The sequence below is a fragment of the Cuculus canorus genome, chromosome 6, assembly GCF_017976375.1.
Source record: "Cuculus canorus isolate bCucCan1 chromosome 6, bCucCan1.pri, whole genome shotgun sequence".
Taxonomy (NCBI): Eukaryota; Metazoa; Chordata; class Aves; order Cuculiformes; family Cuculidae; genus Cuculus; species Cuculus canorus.
The window spans coordinates 18,757,537-18,778,624 of record NC_071406.1 but is presented as its reverse complement, the minus strand read 5'-3'; the positions used below and the strand labels follow the sequence as shown (position 1 = coordinate 18,778,624).

The 21,088-nt window shown below is 40.7% G+C and overlaps 1 protein-coding gene across 3 annotated transcripts in view; it reads right to left on the bottom strand.

The window, feature by feature from the left end:
• Positions 1-13,485, bottom strand: part of SLC4A10 (solute carrier family 4 member 10) — a 159,270-nt gene extending 145,785 nt beyond the window's left edge. The window contains exons 1-2 of one of the 3 annotated variants that reach the window (XM_054069417.1): positions 13,405-13,485; positions 12,118-12,179 (exon numbers count right to left, since the gene is read on the bottom strand). Coding sequence is in view for 1 of the 3 variants with exons in the window: in XM_054069414.1 (XP_053925389.1) it covers positions 9,239-9,286 (48 nt within the window). In the remaining 2 variants the exon portion in view is untranslated. Of the gene's footprint in view, positions 1-9,238; positions 9,329-12,117; positions 12,180-13,404 lie in introns of those variants that run through there. The other 2 variants (XM_054069418.1, XM_054069414.1) reach the window with 2 other exon arrangements.
• Positions 13,486-21,088: the final 7,603 nt, after the last annotated feature.

Below are 21,088 nucleotides of genomic sequence, written 5' to 3'. Positions count from 1 at the left end.
ACTTAATACTATTCTGGGGAGCATATTCACTGGATTCTGGATTCGTCCAGATACTTCTCTCAAGAAAATATATGGAATTCACCTATTATTAGAATTTTCAAAGTAGAAGATTCTTGGATGAGTATGAAACACAGCTTTATTACTGCTTCTACAGCTCATTGCCACATTTAATTTCAAAAGCTATTATAAATGTTGCAATAAAAACAAGTGGACATAGTTATGTATTTCACTATAACACAATCATTAAATGGAAAAACAGAATAAAGTGGAAGCTTTCTAAAAGATAATTATATAGTCAGTCAAGTCTTACATTTAGGCATTTCTATCTTCTCTTCAAACAAAGGAAAAGGATGACAGCAATTGAAGGAGATGGATAATATGGGTTACAACCTAAGTTATGAAATTTTCTGAAAAAAAAGTAATGTATGTTAAAGTCTCAGAACACAGCAGATTTGCAGATACTGCATGAGTGTTTGTATTGGTGATGATGCTTTTGGAACTTTAATCTCAACGCAAGGCAGCGGAAGCCTCAAAAGAACTGGAAACTGTAGGCTGTTTCTGAGGACAGCATTAAGATGGCTGGCAGCAATCGCTGCAAAGATTTCAGGGTGAGGGGGTGGAAGGGAACACTGCTTTTATTCTTTAAATTCATTTAATACATCAACACATATAATGGCTCTTCTCTCGGCACATAAATGCACTGTTCCGGGACACTCTGGCTCTATTTTGGTACTTACCTAAATAGGTCACAAAAATTATTAGAATAAATCCTCAAAGCATGCTGATTTTTCTGAAAAAGGATAGGTTATCCACATTTTCATGAAGTCAAAGGTAGAAGATTGCCCACTCTTCCACAGACAATAGTAAATTATAATTGTTGTTACAGTCTTCATACTACAGAGCATTCCAGGAGACTATATCCTCTTTCCTAAGAATTTTCAGATCATAAAGTCGCAATCATTTCCATCTAGCATCAATATACTTGAGATTGCACTATCAATCTCATTAAAACCTCATTTTAAAAAACTGTTCCGGATTTCTTAAGAGAGGATATCAAAATTTATCCATTTCCCACCTGGGCAGAACAAGTTAGAAATTACTTGTTAATAGGAACAATGGTGGCTCAACCACTTCTGCATGGCCATCCAGCAGTTTGTGGGAACAGTGTATCTTTGCAAGCTCAACCTTGAATCCTAAGGTAAAGGACAAATCTCCAGAGCAAATAGCAAGTGGCTAATACTTGTCATTCAAATTCTCATCATTATCATCATTTAGTTCCAGTTCAAATGAAAAATATCAACTTCCTACATTTAGCAGAGCATATAATTTATGGATTTAGCCAAAAGCTCAAGATTCACTTTTGTTTTACAGCTGTTGTAATAGGCCTTGTCATATGAGATAAGCAGATTAAATAATTAAACAAGAATGAGAGTGACATCTTCAACTCTCCCGAGCTGGGCTTTGAAAAAAAGATGCACATTTGTAGAGCTACAGTTAGACTTTTTTGATCATCGCACGGGAATTCTGGCAACTTCCTCAAGCTGATTTTAGACCTTATTATGCTACTTAATTCCAAATAGAAGCCTTTCATACTTTTCTGGATATTTTCAATATGCATTTCAAAAAAAAAAAAAAGTCAAGATCTTAATCTGTGAGGAAACACATGGATATTTTTCTTCGCTGAATTTTAACAACACAACTGATAGGGTTCCTGTTTGGCTATCAGGAAACTGTCAAAGATACAGATAGATAAACGGATGCATGTGGGAAGTAAAATATTCTTCCTAGAAATACACTCTAGCACAAATGTATTGACTGCAACTTTGGTCCAATCAGATACAGGAGAGACTGCGGGACTTTATCCTGGAATTACTTTTTTTTTATGGTTTGTTTTAAAGTAGAAACATAACTTTACAGAAGGAAATATTTCCATCTTAGTATTCAGAAGCTTGATGTTTCAGTCCACTAGAAAAACACAAAATTGATAATTTTACTGAAACTCACAAATACTAAGCTGATGTGCTTAGTATGCAGCCCTTTTGTATTTCTAATTTGTGTTCTACAATCACAAATCAATTACCCAAATTTACCAGTAGCATTCTCCTGAACCCCAAAATTAAAATGCTTATGAAAAAAAGAACAACCCAGCAGCTCTGCAGTTATTTTTATTCCCTTGTGGATTCTATTCTTTGATCCTCCCTCACAAGGACAGGCTGAGAGTTGGGGAAGGGGAGACCTTGTAGCAGCCTTGCAGTACTTAAAGAAGACCTACAGGAAAGATGGGGATGGACTCTATCAGGGATTGTAGTGACAAGATAAAAGGCAATGGTTTTAAGCTGAAAGAGGGAAGATTTAGACTAGATATCACAAAGAAATCTTTGACTGTGAGGGTGGTAAGCACTGGCACAGGTTGCCCAGAGAAGCTGTGGATGCCACATCTCTGGAGGTGTTCAAGGCCAGGTTGCATGAGGCTCTGACCAATCTGATCCAGCAGAAGCTGTCCCTGCCCACAGAAGGGGAGTTGAAATTAGTTGATCTTTAAGGTCCCTTCCAACTCAAATCATTCTATGAGTCTATAAAGGAAAAATTTGAAACCTACTAGTCAGTACCAATAAAAAAAATAAAGTACTTACGATTTAATACACAATCTCCTTGATTGTACCTTTATTTCCTGTTGATGTTTACAATACTATAAACCTCTTAAACACTAGACAATCACCACAGGGTTTTCAATGTCTCACTGGGAAAGATTTAACACAAAATCACATTCTCGCTGATGGCTGCTTACTTCTAAAATAAAACCGTTGTATACATTCATACATTGAAAAGGAAGTTTACACGTACATATGATCTTCCTCTCCGAAAATGACATGGCATTTTGCTATTGAATTCAATGACATAGTTTGCCAGTCTAATTATAGTTTAAATATGTATTTTCTATTTTTGCCATAATCTGTTAGCAGGGTTCGGGGGTTTTTTCCATCCTTCCAAGGTATCAGTGACTATGAATGCCTCTAGAGAGAATCTAGCACAATTGTTAGTGACTGCTATGCAGAGCAATTCCTCATAATAGTGGTTTCAGATTAGTTTTTCTTAATTTACAGCATTTATTGCCAAACAATCCCAACTTCTCACCAAAAAGCAACACAAACGTGCAATACTTTCTGGCATTTTTGAGTGTGACAGCCATAAATTGCTTGCTCCCAGTGAAACTTACTCTGGAACTTCTTGCAGCTCCGCTGATGCAGACAGACTCCCACGCTCTTTAAAAAGTCAACAGGACTCCACGAAGGTTTAAAAATCTACAGTTAAGATTAGCATTTTTCAGATACAAATTCATAAATAATGTTACATCTTCTATTTTTGCATGGTTTTTAAACCTGCTTGCAGTCACAAAATTGGATGAATAGTGGGCATCTACCTTTTTAATATACTCTTCTAATGTGTTTACAGTAAATGTAAATGTTTACAGTAAATTCATCATTCAGATGGACTTAAATGAAGATATCAACATTCATAATCCAGTTAACTGCTCCCTGCTCCTGAGTTTGCACATAACGCATCATCCACTTATAAAATAGTCTGTTGAAAAAGACAAGAGTGAGCCCTTGCCAGAGAATTATAGGATTGGAAGAGATCTCATGAAGTCTTCTAGTCCATCACTCAGCCCTAAAGCAGTAGTAACTGAATATGCATCTTTCCTGTCACCTATTCATCTTATTTGTTCTCCATCTGCGTATAGTGGAGATTCCGCAAATATACTAGACAATTTGTTCCGCTGCTTCATTATCTTCAGCATTAGACAGTTTTTTTTAACATCCTTTTAATATTGTCCATAACCTTGTCTTCTTTTCCTATTCAGTAGGGACAGAAGAAAGAAACTGGTCTTTGCAGCAGCAGCCTTTTATAAAATAAATGCACTTGTCTCCATGGTCAGGCTAAGAAATCTTACTTTCTTCAAATCTTCTCTCATATTTTTCATTATTTTTGTTGTTTTTCCTGAATTGCCCTACAATTCCCATTCTTTTCTTTTTTTTTGAAACACAGTACGTAGTACAGCACTAATCAGCCAGTATCTTACAAATGCCAAATATTACCTCATGTACTTTGAAGACTTCATTTCTCTTAAATACGCTAATGTGTCTTTCTTTGCAGCAAGTTCCTGCTCTACTTGATTAAAATTGAGAACTCGCAAATCCTGATATATCTTTCACATCTCCACTGAATACCAAAAGCTGTGTATGCTGGACTTCTCAGTGCCTTGTAAACGGCTAACAAAACAAAGCGGAAAGGCTCCAGGAGGTGGCCAGCGAAAACAGCAAAGATATGGAAGAAACAGGATTCGGGATCCTTGTTTGCCACAGCTGTAAAAGGACATGAGCTCCATTTCTTTCCCCGTGCCATAACCAGATGAATTCCTCCCTGTGCAACTTCATCAGACTCCTCTTTCCCTGCATACCACAGTCAGCCATAATGTCCTTAATTCTCCAAGTTTGCATGAATCTCTCCATATTCTCAATTTTATCCTCATTTCACCCTACAACTTTTTTTCCTTCTTTCTATTTTTAGCAATCTCCTTTATCATCTATTCTGACTTCCACCTTGCCTATCCTACTTAATGATCTTGCAGAAGCAGAGCGAATTTTAATCATCTTTAAACATGCAAAGCTTATTTTTCATTTAATGAGAATAACTTTTAAAGTTCACCAACACTAAAAACTGTGGTGAACACATCCAGTCCTCCATCAATTTGGATGACATTAAAATAGCATTATTATTATTACTGCAAAAGGAGTCACAATGGCATGATTTTCCAGTAGTCTGGGGTTTTACAATGCAGACCTGAACATACATCTTGCAGCGTATTAGAGAAACAAAAGGACCACGCTATGCCTATGGCTTTCTCTTTTCATAGCAGGTACACAACTAATTGTTCAAGACGATTTACAGTGGATTAAGTTTTCCCTCACCTGCTTAAATCCTCTTATCCACTGAAGTTGTAAACATTACTTATTTAATGCTTCTTAAAAGGTGTCAGTGGAAGTATTTTCATTTTATTCTACCATTTTCCTTGGGAAAAAAAAAAAAAAAGATATTTCTTTTCACTCAGAACACGGAATCAGGCAGTAAAGAAGAAAACACTCAAAGCAGCAATTCAATCCTAAATTTATACTTATAATTACGTTTGGGGGTTTTATATTCAATGACACCATTATCTCAGTACTCTTGCCTAGAAAATGTAATATTGCCTCTGTATTTTTCCAAAAGCATGACAGCATTCCTCCAGTCTCTATAAACTTGCCTTAACTGTAGCTAAATTTTGGTGAAGTGAACTGGGAATTAGTACTATCACACAAACTGTGGGGTCAGGCTCTGCCATCCACTCTCATAATGAGCAATACATTTCATCTGCAAGTCTTGCCGGAGGTCCCACTCAGCATTAACAAAAGCAAAAGAATCTGGCCTGCTACTGTGAGCAGCTTCCCACACTCACCTGCTACATTAAAAATAGTTACTACCCAAGATCTCGCTATACCGTTCTCCCACATACAAAGGCCTAAGTAGTAAAAACTGCGTGCCATTTACAGCAGCGACAAGAGTACTTGATTCAAGCACTATCTACCTAGTGTTTACATACCGAATCAGACCATGGTGCATGTATATGCATTATATATATTTGTGGACATATACAAGCAATGCCATGCTTTAAAGTCTTATACCAGCAGATTTTAAAAACAAACAAATAAGTAAATAAAACAAAACAGCCTTTTAATTTTGAGACCATTAAAAAATAAGGAAGGCAAGAAAAGGTGGACTTTGAAACGAAGAGTCAATTTGGCTTTACATGCATGAGTTTTAATGCTAATCTTCAGAAAACACAGGAAAACAACATGCCAAGCATAAACATATTTAACAAAAATATCTGCACTTTGTCTGTACGTGCTCCTTCCATGTGAAGCATCAAACCTCTGTCAGATAACCACCTTGTTTTGAAAGCTAATTTTGATGTGCATACAAAAGAGATCCAGAATGACAGAAAAAAACACTCTATGCATAACTTTTGCTATGAATACACTTCCTTGAATGACAATTTGCAAAATAATTTACATGCAGTGAGGTACATATGTATACAGACAAACTAACAATATCTGTTCCTTTGATTATAAATCAATAAAAGGTCTTTCTAGAGAAGATATGCGGACTGTTTCTCCCATTCTGTAAACAAATGATGACTCCTCAGCAATCTTTCAATTACTCACAACTATTTTAAAGCATTCCGAATAACCATACTGAAAAAATATTCTTGATGATTGATAAATAAACATTAGATGATAAAGAAAGCACACAAGTCTGCATTTTGTTGCCATATTAGTGTAGGACTTGAACAATAAAAGTAAAACCATATTTGCATTTTCAAGAGCAGATTGAACAAATTGTTTCCAGATGAACCATTTCTTTTTTCATTTATTTCTACAATATTGCATTTACAATTTGCAATAGATTTCTAATAATTTTCACAAAAATTTTCCCCCGCTGCAAAAAAATTGAGAGGCAGTTGCCTAACCCCTAACAAAGGTGCTGTCACTGTGCAAGAGCTGTTTTGAAAAGGTTTTTGAAAAAGAGACTGATAAGAAAATTATGCAACTCCTTAAAATCACAGGTAACAATGCATTTTATCATTTTGCAAATTGATAGGGATTGGTGTTTTTTATTAAAAGTTTGTATAATAGATCAATAACAACATACGACTAACACTACAATAAAAATAGATTCCATTCCAAACGGACTGTGGGATTTTGGTGGGAAATTATATGGAGTCTTCAGAACCTCTGAGCACCATTAAAAGATAAAATTAATCAAAGACTACAAACACTATCTTTTTACTGTAAAATGTATCATATGTCACAGTTTCACAAAAAAAAAGAAACAACTCCATCCCATACACTAAAGCCATTAGACTGAGCCCCTTGAAGGAAACAGGCTCTTTCAGCAAGGAGTCTTTTTCTTCACACCCCGAGTCCACTGAACTGGGATGACACTTGGGAACAGAACTGTACTTGTTTTGCACCTTGCATTCCTGTTCTGTTTGTTTCCCGTTAAGATCAGGATTGATCCCAAAGACAGAAGTACCCTACAGGTACTGCCTCTAGAGGCAGCATTACCTCTGGGGCTACCAGCATTGAAGTTAGCATCAATTCCAGCTCCTCAAATCCTGCCGTGACTCCAGGTACAAGACTCTCATCACACTAAAGAAGCCATTTCTGCCCTACTACGTGCAGGCCTCTAAACATCAGCCAGCCTGAGACTGCCAGAGCACATACACACACTTGATGCACAGAGAAAATGCCACCAGGATAAAGAAATGTCGAAGACTGAAGGAGCTGTGCTTTTACCATCATTGTGGCAGGAAAGCAATGTTGCCTTGATGACCCGCAGAGGCCCTCTCAGGAACAACGAGGGTAAGAGAGAACTGAGGAAGAGGACGCACCACAATAAATATTACATGGAATATAGACATACCCTTCCCTACATAAAGCACGTATGACAGATGCAGAACTAGTTAGCTGTACTAAACAGAAGTGGGAACCAGGCCATAAACTTAACGAGCAACGGCACTGAGAGGGACCTACAGCTCTGTAGACAGGTATGGCATGAAGGCAGGGCTCTGCCAGTCAGGGCTGCAGAGGGAAGTGCGGACGATCCTCCCCTCATCTACACATAAGAAATGCTATCTTCTTCCATCCTCTCCACCACACCAATGTCCTTTTTTTGTCTGTGTGCAGCCCTGGAGGAACAAAACTTAAAGCCAGACAGCACAAGGCAATCATGTACATTGTGCCGGCTGAAAGCCGACTCCTGTGACTCCCCGCACAGTGGCTGTCGCACAACCAGAGACAACAGATGTGGACAAAGCAGGACCAGCACATAGGCTAGCAAGGTACGAGTGCAAGCAAGACTTGTGACTGCAGACTGTATCACCGGTGTGAAACCCTGAGGACGACTAAGACTTCCATAGAATTGGTGATCAAGAAATACAGATGAAAACTGGATTTACAGTGAATTGTTTCTCTAAGGAAAGGAACAGGGCAGCCACTCTGTCAGTGAAATAGGCAGGATCTTCTACTCCAGTGTCAGAAACTGCAAGAGCAGCAACTAATAGGAATGAGGATTCATAAAAAGTATCCAGAAAGCAACAGGAAAAACTGTCCCTACCACAAGGAGAAAGGAGATGCCTAAGATAATCTCACACTGTGTAGCAACCTGCCACCTGACTGGAAAACAGACCACATCAATAGATGATGGGAACAGACCTGACAAAAAAATGAGCTTGCCATGAGCGCATCTCACCAACCTGCAGCAGCTGAGACTTGCTTCTTTTAAGCCTGTCAGCGTTGTGCTGCTTGTCGTGCTAACACAGAGCCATTTCAGGAGCCAGCGAAACCTCTGCAGACCTATATGGCGTGCTCAGAGGGACGTGTAGGCAGTCAGACAGTTGGGTATGCACATGAGAGACTTCTCCTTGCCCCAGACAGACTAATTTCCAGTGCAAAGCATGAACCACCATTCACAAACAGAATCTTGGAATGAGACCAAGATCGGCACCTTGCACACTTACACCTTGTGTGCACCTGCAAACCCTGTGTTTGGGGGAGGCCAAACGGGAAAGAGGGTCTCCGCTGATCAACAGCGTAAAAAGCCCCCCACCGACCGACCCCCCGCACACTCGCCGGGGCACCCCTGCCCGGCCGCCGCTGTGCCATCCCCTGCGCTCGGAGGCGAGGGCGCACCGCCAGCCCCGAGACAACAGCCCCGCGATCAGCGGCCGCACATCTGAGCCGAAGGAACTGCGACACCGCGGCACGAAGCAGAGACCGGGATTCGGAGGGGAGACGGAGCTCGCCGTGCCAGCGCCAGCCCCCAGCACACCCCTCCGCGGTCTGCCATCAGGGAGGAGCAGGGACCCGCAGCCCCGGCCCGGGATCCCCCCCGGAGCAGCCCTCGGGCGCCGGAGAAAGCAGGTGTCGGGGGCAGGGAGACGCGGAGAGAGGCGGCACCGAGGGGCCGAGAGGAGGGGAAGGTGCCTGCCCCGGCGGGGGACACGCACGCACCCGCACGAAGGCGCCGCTCCATCCCCGGCATCGCTCGCCACCGACCCGTTCCCCCACGCCCCGAGAAGCGGCTCCGACCCCCCTCCCCGGCTGCCTCCCCGCGGGGCGCCTCGCTGCGGCAGCCGTACCGTGGGCAGCAGCGGCTCCATCTGCGCCCCTTGGTCCTGGGTATCCATGCGGCGGCGGCGGCGGGGCCGCGGCGGCGCCCTCCCTCCCTCCCTCCCCCCGCGCTGCCCGGGCGCTGCGGGAGCCGCTGGGCTGCGGGGGCTCCGCGCTCCGCCGCGGCTCGGGTGGCGCGGGGGCAGGAAGCGCGCGGCAGTCACATGGCTGCGCGCTCCGCCGGCGCGGGGGGAGGCAGCAGCCGCGGCACCTGCGGGAGGCGGCGCGCCCGGCCCGGGGCAGCGGGCTCGGGGCTGAGGGGCGGGGAGGGGACCGAGCGGTGCTCTTGCTCGGGGGAGGTCGCTGCTTTCCGCGGGCTCCGGCCACAGCCCGTGCCCCGCCGCTGTTGCTCCAGTGCAGTCGATCGCTGAATGGTTATGTCGGAAGGGACCGTAAAGATCGTCCACACAGGGACACCTTCCACTGCGTCGGGTTGCTCAAAGCCTCATCCAACCTGGCCGTGAACACCTCCAGGAATGGGGCAGCCACAGCTCCTCTGGGCAGCCTGGGCCAGTGCCTCACCATCCTCGCAGTCAAAGATTTCTTCGTAATCATAGAATCACCGGGTTGGAAAGGACCCACTGGATCATCGAGTCCAACCATTCCTAACACTCCCTTAAACCATGTCCCTCAGCACTTCATCCACCCGTTCCTTAAACACCTCCAGGGAAGGTGATTCAACCACCTCCCTGGGCAGCCTGTTCCAGTGCCCGATGACCCTTTCCATGAAAAATTTTCTTCTGATACCCAGCCTGAACCTTCCCTGGTGGAGCTTGAGGCCATTCCCCCTTGTCCTGTCCCCTGGAAGAAGAGGCCAGCTCCCTCATCTCCACAACCTCCTTTCTGGTAGTTGTAGAGAGCAATAAGGTCTCCCCTGAGCCTCCTCTTCTCCAGGTTAAACAACCCCAGCTCTCTCAGCTGCTCCTCGTAAGACTTGTTCTCCTGCCCCCTCACCCCCTTCATTGCTCTTCTCTGGGTAATATCTAATCTAAATCTCTCCTCTTTCAGTTTAAAAACATTACCCCTCGTCCTATCTCTGCACTCCCTGACAGTCCCTCCACAGCTTTCCTGTAGCCTCCTTTATATACTGCAAGGCTGCTATATGGTCTCCCCGGAGCCTTCTCTTCTCTAGGTTAAACAAGCCCAACTCCCTCAGTCTCTCCACACAAGGGGGGTATCCCCACCCTCTTGATCATCTTCTCAGCCCTGCTCTGGGCTTGCTCTAACAGATCCATGTCCTTCCCGCCCTGAGCACAGGACACAGGCAGGACCTCCATAATACAGGTCTGTCCCATTCTGCACTGAAATAACTCCATCATAACTGCAAATTAGGAACACGTATCGGATGACCACATCCTTCTGGATACAGTTAAATTAATAGGAGCCTTACACCCTTTTTCACCCAATTACATCATTCTAGCTTGCTGCACATTTAGCTTCTCCTAGTCTGCCTGCTTCTGCAACTCTGGTTATATTCAAGCCATACCAAAACCCAACAAGCTGTACAAACAACTTACAAAGCCTAAATTTGTCTATCCAAGTGAGCATAAGGATAGTTGAGCCCTCACAATACTTGCGTTATTAAGGACACAAGTGAGACACTCCCTACCACGACATCTGAGCTAGAGAAGTTCTCATCACTTCACAGCACATGTTCCCTAAAAATCCCATCTAAACCTGCCTGCATAAGAATCAAAATGAACAGAGACCTGACTTGGGGGAAAAAGAGCTAGCAAGTAAACCTCTATCTCCCTGTTGTTAACATTGAATTCCTTGCCAAAAGCAGCAGGCCATTCCCTAAGTTTTGAATATCCTTTGCAGTCTAAAAGCACTTCAATAGTTTGACTAAATCTGATGCAATTTCATCTGCCACAAGGCATGTTCTTCAAGTCTCCTAAAGATCTTCCAGGTTGATTTATTTGCACATCAGCCAAGCAAGAGACAGAGCTGAGGATATAGCAGAAGGACAGAAGGACCATCAAAGCTGGTTCTTACAAAGATAGGGGATATTTTTCTGAGTCACAGCTGAGAATTTGGTCTTTGTATAAAGTGATACATATATGTAACACTGTACAGAAAGAAAGGCAACTCTGTGGTCCAGATTCTGGGACAGAAGCCAGATGCATATTTTTATAACATGATTACTGATCTACAGTAATTAACATATGAGGCCATTCAGGTCACTAGAGGTAAGGCTGTGTCAGCATTTGTGCAGTAAAACCCTATTTGTAGGAGCTTATAATTAAGTCATGATGAAGCTGGGAAAGGAATGTGCTTAAAAGTTATTTTCCTTCTTTAAAGAAAAAAAGACTTAAAGTGAATATACCACTTGTTAAACCAAGAAGACCAAAAACCTTCAGTCTACAGGCAGCTATTTCAATTAACATTAGTATAAGCATCCTTAGTCTTCTCTGCCTAAATATCTCAAGCTTGTCTGGGAGCATTTTTTTTTTATAAGGTACTGCAATAGATTAGGCTCAATGCCATTTACACATCTTTCACTCCTCAAAAGATTCCCCCAAAACACACTCATTCACACATACTCATCTAAAAGCAAGGCCCAAGAACAAATCAGATCTTACAAAGACCACAAGGAAAGGTACCAGCTTACAGCGCACATGATGCTGTTCCCCAACCTTTCATAGTAGGAAACAGGATCAAGACCACAAGCACCATTTGCATGAGCTGATGCACATGGTGCATATGATACTGAATGGCCCATCAAAAGACAGTTAGGATCAGTCACACAACGGTTTTTGCAAAGGTCTTTCGCCAGAGTGCTTTACAGTCAGGAATTAACCATTATTGAAAAATAGATGAAAAATGGAAAAACTCTTAAATAACATACCTCCTCAAATCATTCTGTATCATCCCAGTCCCTTCACAGAATGATCTCACAGACCTCCATAGCTGCAAAATCACAAATTAATAGCCAAAGTCAAAGTGCAAGTCATTCTTTCAACAGCTGCGACAAACATGCTTCAAAATTAAGATCCAAAATGTTGAAGCCAAAAGCTCCAAAGCCAAAGGTTTTTGACTTACAAAAGTGGAAGAACATAAAGGACCAATCTGAAGTCCTTAGTATCAAACATAACTAAGATACTAATTTTTTTTCGGTAACATCCTAGCAGTATATCACACCAAAGGGAGAATTAAGAGAAAGGAATATTATTCTCTAGTTGCTTTATAATTGAATTTGATTTCTGTTTCCTCTTTCTTCAAAATGGCTTCTTTCACTACTGCGTCAGCTGTGAGCCCTACTCCCAGGCGTGTTCAACACTTTCCTCTTTCGCAGTATTACTCTATTACACTGGCAATACCACTTGTCATCCCAAAAGAATTACATTTAAAATCATGAGATAGAGCAGGCTTTAGTATCAACTTTGAACTCTTAGTACACAACTAGGTGATATTTTCAGGTTCTTGTACATGAAGGCTAAGGAAAAAAGCATGAGCAAGCTCTCAAGTCATCCATAATTTGAGAAACCTGAACACAAGAAGAGCAGGGGTTGTGAAATCAGAACACGCAGATGTACTTAAGTTTTAAGATTTTAGTAGATTTGTAAGATTTTACCTAGGATATGCTATTGAAATAAATACTTTTGTCACATATTTATGTCAGACTCAAATTTTGTCTTTCTATTTGTTTCTAGTGTGTTACAGAAAGGAAATAGCAAGGGCTTCTACATTAGTAACTTCTATTTAGTTTTAGTAACATTAGTAACTTCTGTTGAGTTTTACAGTGATAAAGCTCCTAAAGCTAACTTCAAGGGGAAAAAAGAGAAATATTTTTTCTTGTTCAATGACGTTATGAATTTTGTCAGAAACTGACCTGATCCCTGCCTGGTGTCATTTTTCAGAAGAGAATAAGGACAGCAAAAGCTGATTTTTTATTCTTTTCCTTCCTAAAATTGCCTCTTACCACTTTGGACTGCAGCATGCCATAACTCAAATGATCTTCTGAATCATGGTCAATAATTTAAACCCCACTGAACAGAGGTTTCAATCCTTAAAATCTGTTCACAAGGGATATGTTTTATATCCAAGAGAAAACACATTCAGAGGGCTCATCCCTTTCTCAAAGTACTCTGGAGATATATAGCATAGAGTTTGGAGGCACAGGGTGTATACCTACCTGTCTGGGTTTGGCATAAAAATGGTCAGGTATGTAAATAATTCCCACTGTCCCACTGGCTTGAACATCACTGGCATAACTCTGTATATACAAAAAAAAAAAAAAAAAAAAAAAAAAAGTGTGATAAGATGCAGCTCCTAAACAGAAACCTAAAAATCACAGAGTTCAAGCTCATGAGAGGTCTTGTAATACTTACCCTATCATGGCTTTGTAATAAAAGTTCTGGTTTTTTACTTAAAGAGTACTCCTTAACTATTAAAAGTCATGGGCACTTCCTCCATCTAAATCCCAATAAGGTATTCTGATAGAATAAGAAATGCTATTTGTACATGTGTATTTTTATGTATGCATAAAAGCTGTCATAGAAACCTAGTGTCACTTGCTGGCCTACTACCAGTCACATTTTTACTGTCGTACCTTTCTGTCAATTTTCATTTTGTGATCAAAATATAGCCATAATTTAAAATAAATGCTTTATTTAAACCATTACTCCAAATACAATTCCTGTTCTAGGAAGACATCCTGGATGTATTGGCTCTTCTCCCAGTTTAGCCATGAAATATGTCACTCTACCAGGATAGAGAGAGGGTGGGAATTGCTACTGATTACAAAACCGAACACTAGCACTACTTACTTTAAGATGTCCCCATGGCAGAAATATGCTTGAAACCCAATTCACTCATTTACATCCAAGTCCAATACTCTCACCACGTTCTTAATTCCAAAAAGAACCTGCACTCTGACAGACCTAACAAAGTTGCCAGTAGATTTTAGCAGCATATTGAACAATTTCACACAATATTCAGAATCAGAAAGGACTAGGATTAGATCAGTTTGCCCCTCTTGATTCCTGCCTGACCTTGAGCCTCAAATACACTGGTAAATAAAATGCACACACAACACACATTAGTTTGAATGTTCACATTGTGCCTATTTATCATAAAAATATTTCTTTAATGAAGGGAAGCCTTTTTTATAAATTGCAAGTTATTTTCAGCTTGTTTCGGCTTGTACACATGTTTCTATTTCAAGTAAAATTGCAAATTTATTTCTAAGCTTCACAGGGAAAAGAAATCACTGCCAAGCAGCCAAAATCCTTTCCATCCTATATTTTTCTTATGGATCGTACAAGATTAAATGGTAATGGGTGAACCTCTCAGACTGCATTCCATGCTAATAAAGTAAACTGATTTTAGATATCAAAAGGAACATTCATCAATACAACCTATTCCTAAGTAATTTTTTTTTCACTGTAATTAGAGAAACTATGCTGACAAGAAGGTAACAAAAGGGAGGGGGGAAAAAAAAACATAAGTTCTGGCAGCAGTTTTTCCTCTCTCCATACTTCCTCCCTATCTGAAAATAAATAACCATCTGGATCATTGTACTGCCTTTGTGACAGGTGGTACTCAGTTATGTTTTTCATTTCACTGGAAAGTAGTAATGGATCACTCTTTTGCTAATATAGTCTGTCTGAAATTGTTTGACTCTAAGTTAATTCATTTGAAATATGATCCCAAAAGGTTCAGTGCTGACTGGGATCTATTCTTCAATTGCGACATAATTTCTTTTTTTCTATTGGCATCAGAACCGGAAAAATATATTCTAATAATTGTCTCTCTAACATGACTTCTCACATTCTTCAGCCAAAAAAAGTAATGCCAATGAAACATGTCTCTGTCCACAAGCCCAATCCCACAACTCCTGTAACACAGTGAGACAATCTGTGTTGGTAAAGAGCACCCAACATTTGCTACTTCTGTAGTTTTTCCTAAAATGGATCATGTACCAAAGATTACTAATTTTATGGGTTTCTAATTCTAAGATGGGCCCTTGATATTTGCTATTTGCTAAGTTAATATTAGAGAATACTATTTTAAAATTTAAAATAAAATTAGGAGGTGTTAAAGACACTTTACCTAATAAAATAAAATAACATAAAATGAATCAGTACAGTAGGTTGCTAATTCTTAAGTTATCTACCCTTTCTAGGCTTATTTTTCAAGTAAAAGAAATTCCTCAGACATCATCCCTTTAATCCGACTTTCTAAATAAAATATGTTGAACAGGCCCTGATTAGTCACTGACCTAAATAATCCTTCAGAAAGATTAAGCTATCTTAATTTAAAACCTGCAAGGGAGGGATAACATACTGTTTCTTGCTCAGTTATTCTAACAGCAAAACATAACTGAGCATGTATCTTATAGATGTAAGACAACATTTGTCTAGATTGCATTTCAAGTCATTGGATCTTGCTACATCCCTTATTTCTAGCCCAAGAAGTTGTCTAACATCAGGAACGTTTTCTTTATATAGGTAGGCACTTTGTGCATCTAATTCCTTAATGCAAGAGAAGACTGCGCTATCGTCATAGCTCCTCTGACCTATTCCAATTTGCACAGGAAGACCAGAATATCCCAAAACCTGGCTTAACATTCGAGAGCCGGGCTATATGCTTTTGACCTCTGGATCATCTCCCGCTTACCCCATCAATGAACATGATCATTCCCTTAAGGATTACACCACAAGTAGAGTTTCTAGTGGGGCCATCTACAGGGTCAGATGATGGTTATTGGGAAAAATGGATGCGGGTGCTGCGGTTTTATTTGCTTGCAATATTTCAAATATCCAAATACATACATACTAAAGTAAATATTATGTAGTACGTGTAGCTACTTTCACCTTTTAAATCCTAATTATCCTTAGTCAGTCACTTGCCTTAGATACAAGCACTTCAGCAGGAGATCTATCAGCCTCTCTAATGGACCACACCGATCACGCAGCCTTACCGTGATCAAGCAAAAGGTACAAAACTTCATCCAGAAGCTTTCCAATGGGTACTCATGTAACTGTAAAAAGAACTAAGCCTTGAGATGTATACCATTCATGAATAATAATACTTTCCACATATACCTAAGACACCAAAGCTGGGTTAATCCCAGAAACAGAAGCAACGAGCCAAGAGAACTAGACTCATCTACACACAAGTCACATGGATCCTTGAAGCTGTGCTGAGTTTGCATAGTGTCATGCTCTAACTATTAGATTTAGCCAGGGAATTTACACAGTTATTTAGCTTTGCCCCAGCCAGCCAGAAAGTTAAGACTGCATATGAAAAGAATACCGGAGCAGTACTTGGGTGATGGGGTATCATAGCCATCATCCCTTCAATGAGTCTCAAGTATGCACTCTTCTTGCCTTTCCTAACAGATACACTTAGCATGACTTGCCTCCTTGTAGCATAGTCCCAGGCCAGGGTCTTCACAATTTCCTCTAAATTGGCATGGAATTAACAATTAGATTCACATCAAAGGCAGAGATGATAGCTTCTGTACACAAGAGTAAACTCTAGATTTCCACACAGTTTCAGAGAAAAAAAAAGGTTCCCAAATTTACTCTTGCTGTTGAGATGCGAGTCTCAAAAATTCATCAGATATTCATCACTAATCTTTCTTAGTCACAAAACTGAGCAAAAGACCTTCCTACAGGTTTAAAGTATCTCCATAGGTAGACTTCAAACATTCCTACTAACTCAGTCGTTTATATCTCTCTGGTGCTCTCTCCACCTTCAAATTTAAAAAACAAAACGCACTCAAAAGGTTGCCAGAAGATTTTAGCAGCAGAGTGAGCAGTTTCACACAGTATTCAAAACTGGACAATGAGAAGACCAGGATTAGTGTAAATTTATCAGAAAAATATTTCTTTAGCAAAGAGAAACCTTTAAAAGATTGTTAATTTGCTACCCTTAGCTGGTATTTGTATTTCAAGCAAAATTGCAAATTAATTGCCAAGCTTCAGGAACAAGAAAACAATGAAAGAAAATATTTCTGTAAAATGTACTTATGTTGGTGTAAACCCAGACAAGCCTAACAATACCAAATAAAAGATGAAGTCTGAATTCTATGGAGTCTGTGGAAATTCTGCTATCAACTTCTGTGGCAGTAAGATCCCACCTCAAAACTTTTAACCTTTTCAGCTTGCACTGATTGCATTTTTTCTACTGTATTTTTAAAAACACACTACAATACGTGCTTGGGTATAAAAATAAAAAGTGGTAAAAAAGTAGTAAAGCATTAATTATTTTTTGTTTCTTTGCCACACTGATGGACCAACTAAACACATTTAAACAAAGCGTTGCTGGCACGAAGCGTTTGTAGCCTGATCATACATTAATGAAGGTACTTTTTCACCCAGGTGTAGAAAATTAGACTGAAACTCAGGGAACCTCTGGTTTATTTCTGATTATGCTACTAATGAGCTTAGAACCTCTTGTACTAATATGATATTTGCCCAGTCATTAAGTAACTTTCCTATATATTCCCCTTGTCAGACACTGAACAGCCCCTAACAGAAGAGGGGGAATTATTTTTGGACAAAGGAAAAAATCCATTTTTTGCGTTATGGCTTGGGTAAGAAGCATCAACCCAACTGCTCTGATTATCAACCTTGTCTTGATCTGCAAGCAACCCAGGGGATTGTTTGCAACACTACTTTGGCTAAGCAATTACTGCTGGCAGAAAAAGAACTCACCTTCTGCTCAGGTTTTCAGAATGCAAAGTTCGTTCAACACAGATCAAATCTAAAGGGAGAGAAAAAAAAAAAAAAGATAGGACAAAAAAAAAAACCCAGAGAAACCAATTTCTTAATTAAAATTTTGAAAACAAAGAACTGAAGTTACAAATATTCTGATAAAAATCCCGCTCCAGATTGTATGTAACACTAAAGTCCCTCAGTAACTAAACAAGTGCTACTGGTAGTTTATGGAGCTGGCAATCTAGCTCCCTCTCTACCCATCACTCTCGGTAGGAACCTGATCCCAATATCGCAGAGTTTTATCAGCAGATGTGATTATTTTGTCATATGGGAACGTGCTCTGACATACCAAATAAAAATTAATGAATACTTTTATCTTATTTTCTACTCACATATCCTTCCAGCTGGATGGCCTTCTTGCCACTCACAAGAATTTTATAGCAAATATCTTAGAAATCGTATAACACAAGAAGGGTTCATTGTAAGTATGTTTCCTAATTTCTAGCTCTCTAGTTGCTTTTCACAAAAACCGTTTCCACATGTAACGTTGTTGACAAAGATTACAGCATTAACATTAGAAGTGCTTTCAAAATACCACCTTTGCTGGTTTTGCTGCTCTGACCATTACATATAGGAAAAACATTTGCTGTACCTCAATTTTCTTCCCTGTAAAATAATAACACTGACCTAATAGTGAAATAAAAACACACTTAGTTTTTGTTTTTTCACGTTACATTTCCAGAAAAACATATCTTACCTGAGATCTAGAATCCTGGATCTTGACTGGCTTGCAGTTTCACAAGACCAGCAGCATCTTATAAACTGGCACAGCTCCAATATAGTCAAATGGGCTATGTCAGATGAAAGTGTGTTCTTTACTGAGGCAGCCAACTCCAGTCAAAAATAGGAATTTGCAGAGAATTTCCACTGAATTGCAATTGCTTTCTTTCATACGTATTGCAATAGTTACTGAAAAGTATAGCATCTTTAAAGAGAAATATTTTTCACTTTGAGCTTTCTGCAAAGAGAACAAATTCATCTGTTTCCCAATAAGCAGGTAATTAGGACACCAAACATGAAATCTCTACTGAATTACTGCCCTCACTGAGGCCAATGATAACAATTCCTTGGTTTTGTAAGACTTTGACTGCATTAAATTTCCCTTAGGAAGGCTACACAGGATGTGGTAAATCCCCATTTCATTATGTTTGATAATAATGACAACAATATAAAAATACATCGGGGATTCCAATACACAAGTATTAGTGACATATATTCTGCAAGCTCCGAGCATACTTATGTCTTCAAGCTCAGAAGTAAACTAAGCATGTTGGGCCTAACCAACCTGATTGTCTTCCATAATGTAATGGCTGTATTTGTGCAGAAGGGGAGGGCAAGCGCTGTTACCTATCTTGGCTTTCAATGCAGTGTCCCACAGCATCCTTGAATAGAAACCAGGGAGGTATCATAGAATCATAGAATCACTAGATTGGAAAGGACCCACTGGATCATCGAGTCCAACCATTCCTAACACTCCCTTTAACCATGTCCCTCAGCACCTCATCCACCTATCCCTTAAACACCTCCAGGGAAGGTGACTCGACCACCTCCCTGGGCAGCCTGTTCCAGTGCCCGATGACCCTTTCCATGAAAAATTTTCTTCTGATATCCAGCCTGAACCTCCCCTGGTGGAGCTTGAGGCCATTCCCCCTTGTCCTGTCCCCTGTCACTTGGGAGAAAAGGCCAGCTCCCTCCTCTCCACAACCTCCTTTCAGGTAGTTGTAGAGAGCAATAAGGTCTCCCCTCAGCCTCCTCTTCTCTAGGCTAAACAACCCCAGCTCTCTCAGCCGCTCCTCATAAGACTTGTTTTCCAGACCCCTCACCAGCTTCGTTGCTCTCCTCTGGACACACTCCAGAGCCTCAACATCCTTCTTGTGGTGAGGGGCCCAGAACTGAACACAGTACTCAAAGTGCAGTCTCACCAGTGCTGAGTACGGAGGGAGAATAACCTCCCTGGACCTGCTGGTCATACCATTTCTGATACAAGCCAAGATGCCATTGGCCTTCTTGGCCACCTGGGCACACTGCTGGCTCATATTCAGTCAGCTGTCAACCAACACCCCCAGGTCCTTCTCCTCTAGGCAGCTTTCTAGCCAGACATCTCCTAGTCTGTAGCACTGCACAGGGTTGTTGTGCCCCAAGTGCAGTATCAGCTGGATGGGCCTTTTGGCCTATGGGCTAGTGGTCAATAGTTCAAAACCTAACTGCAGCCAGCTGTAAGTAATGCCCATCTCTGGTCAGCCCATTTTGGGGCTGATCCTGTCTAATGCCTGAAGTCTTTAACACGGATGACCCAGACGATGGGACAGAACAAGCCCTCCTGAAGTCCACCGAGAGGCACCCAGCTGGGGCAAGTGGTTGATACACTGAAGAACTGGGCAGTCATTCAAAATCTCAGCAAACTGGAGAAGTGGGCTGACAGAAACCTCATTAAGTTTAACAAGAAGGGCAGACTGCTGTACTTGGGATGGGTCCACTCTATGCACCGAATTAGCAAGATCACAGCCAGCATGTACAAGAATGTGATTATTCCTCTCTGCTCAGCACTCAGAAAGCCACATCGGAAATAATATGGCTCCTGTTTTGGGCCACCAGTACACCAAGGAAGATAAACTGGAGTTTATTCAGTTATATACTTACAGCATTGACAGCCTCAATTTCCATGAGCAATCTAAATGCATTTTATACTTTATAAAGAGAAAAAGACATTTTTCAAGTATAATTCATCTCACCCTAAGGTAAACATTTAAGGTGAATCATGATCTAGGAGTACCTGTTCCTCTCCAATGACTTCAAAAGGATTTCACATAAATTGTGCAGATACCGATAGCCATGTTTAACACATCTAACACTGTCAGAGTGTTAGACTCCAAGGTGTCTTGCACTGCACATGAAAAAAATATCATTTACAGTGTAAGTATCAGCATAAAGTCTCCGCTTTTTATCCAATTATGACCAAAGTTAAACACATCAACCACAGAACTGAGCTCAAAACTCTTTTTTGGGAAAAGAACCAAAATTAAGCTAAAGTACAATTGTACTTTCCTCCTCAAGATGAAGAAAAAAAACCTATAAGAGAACTCTGATAAA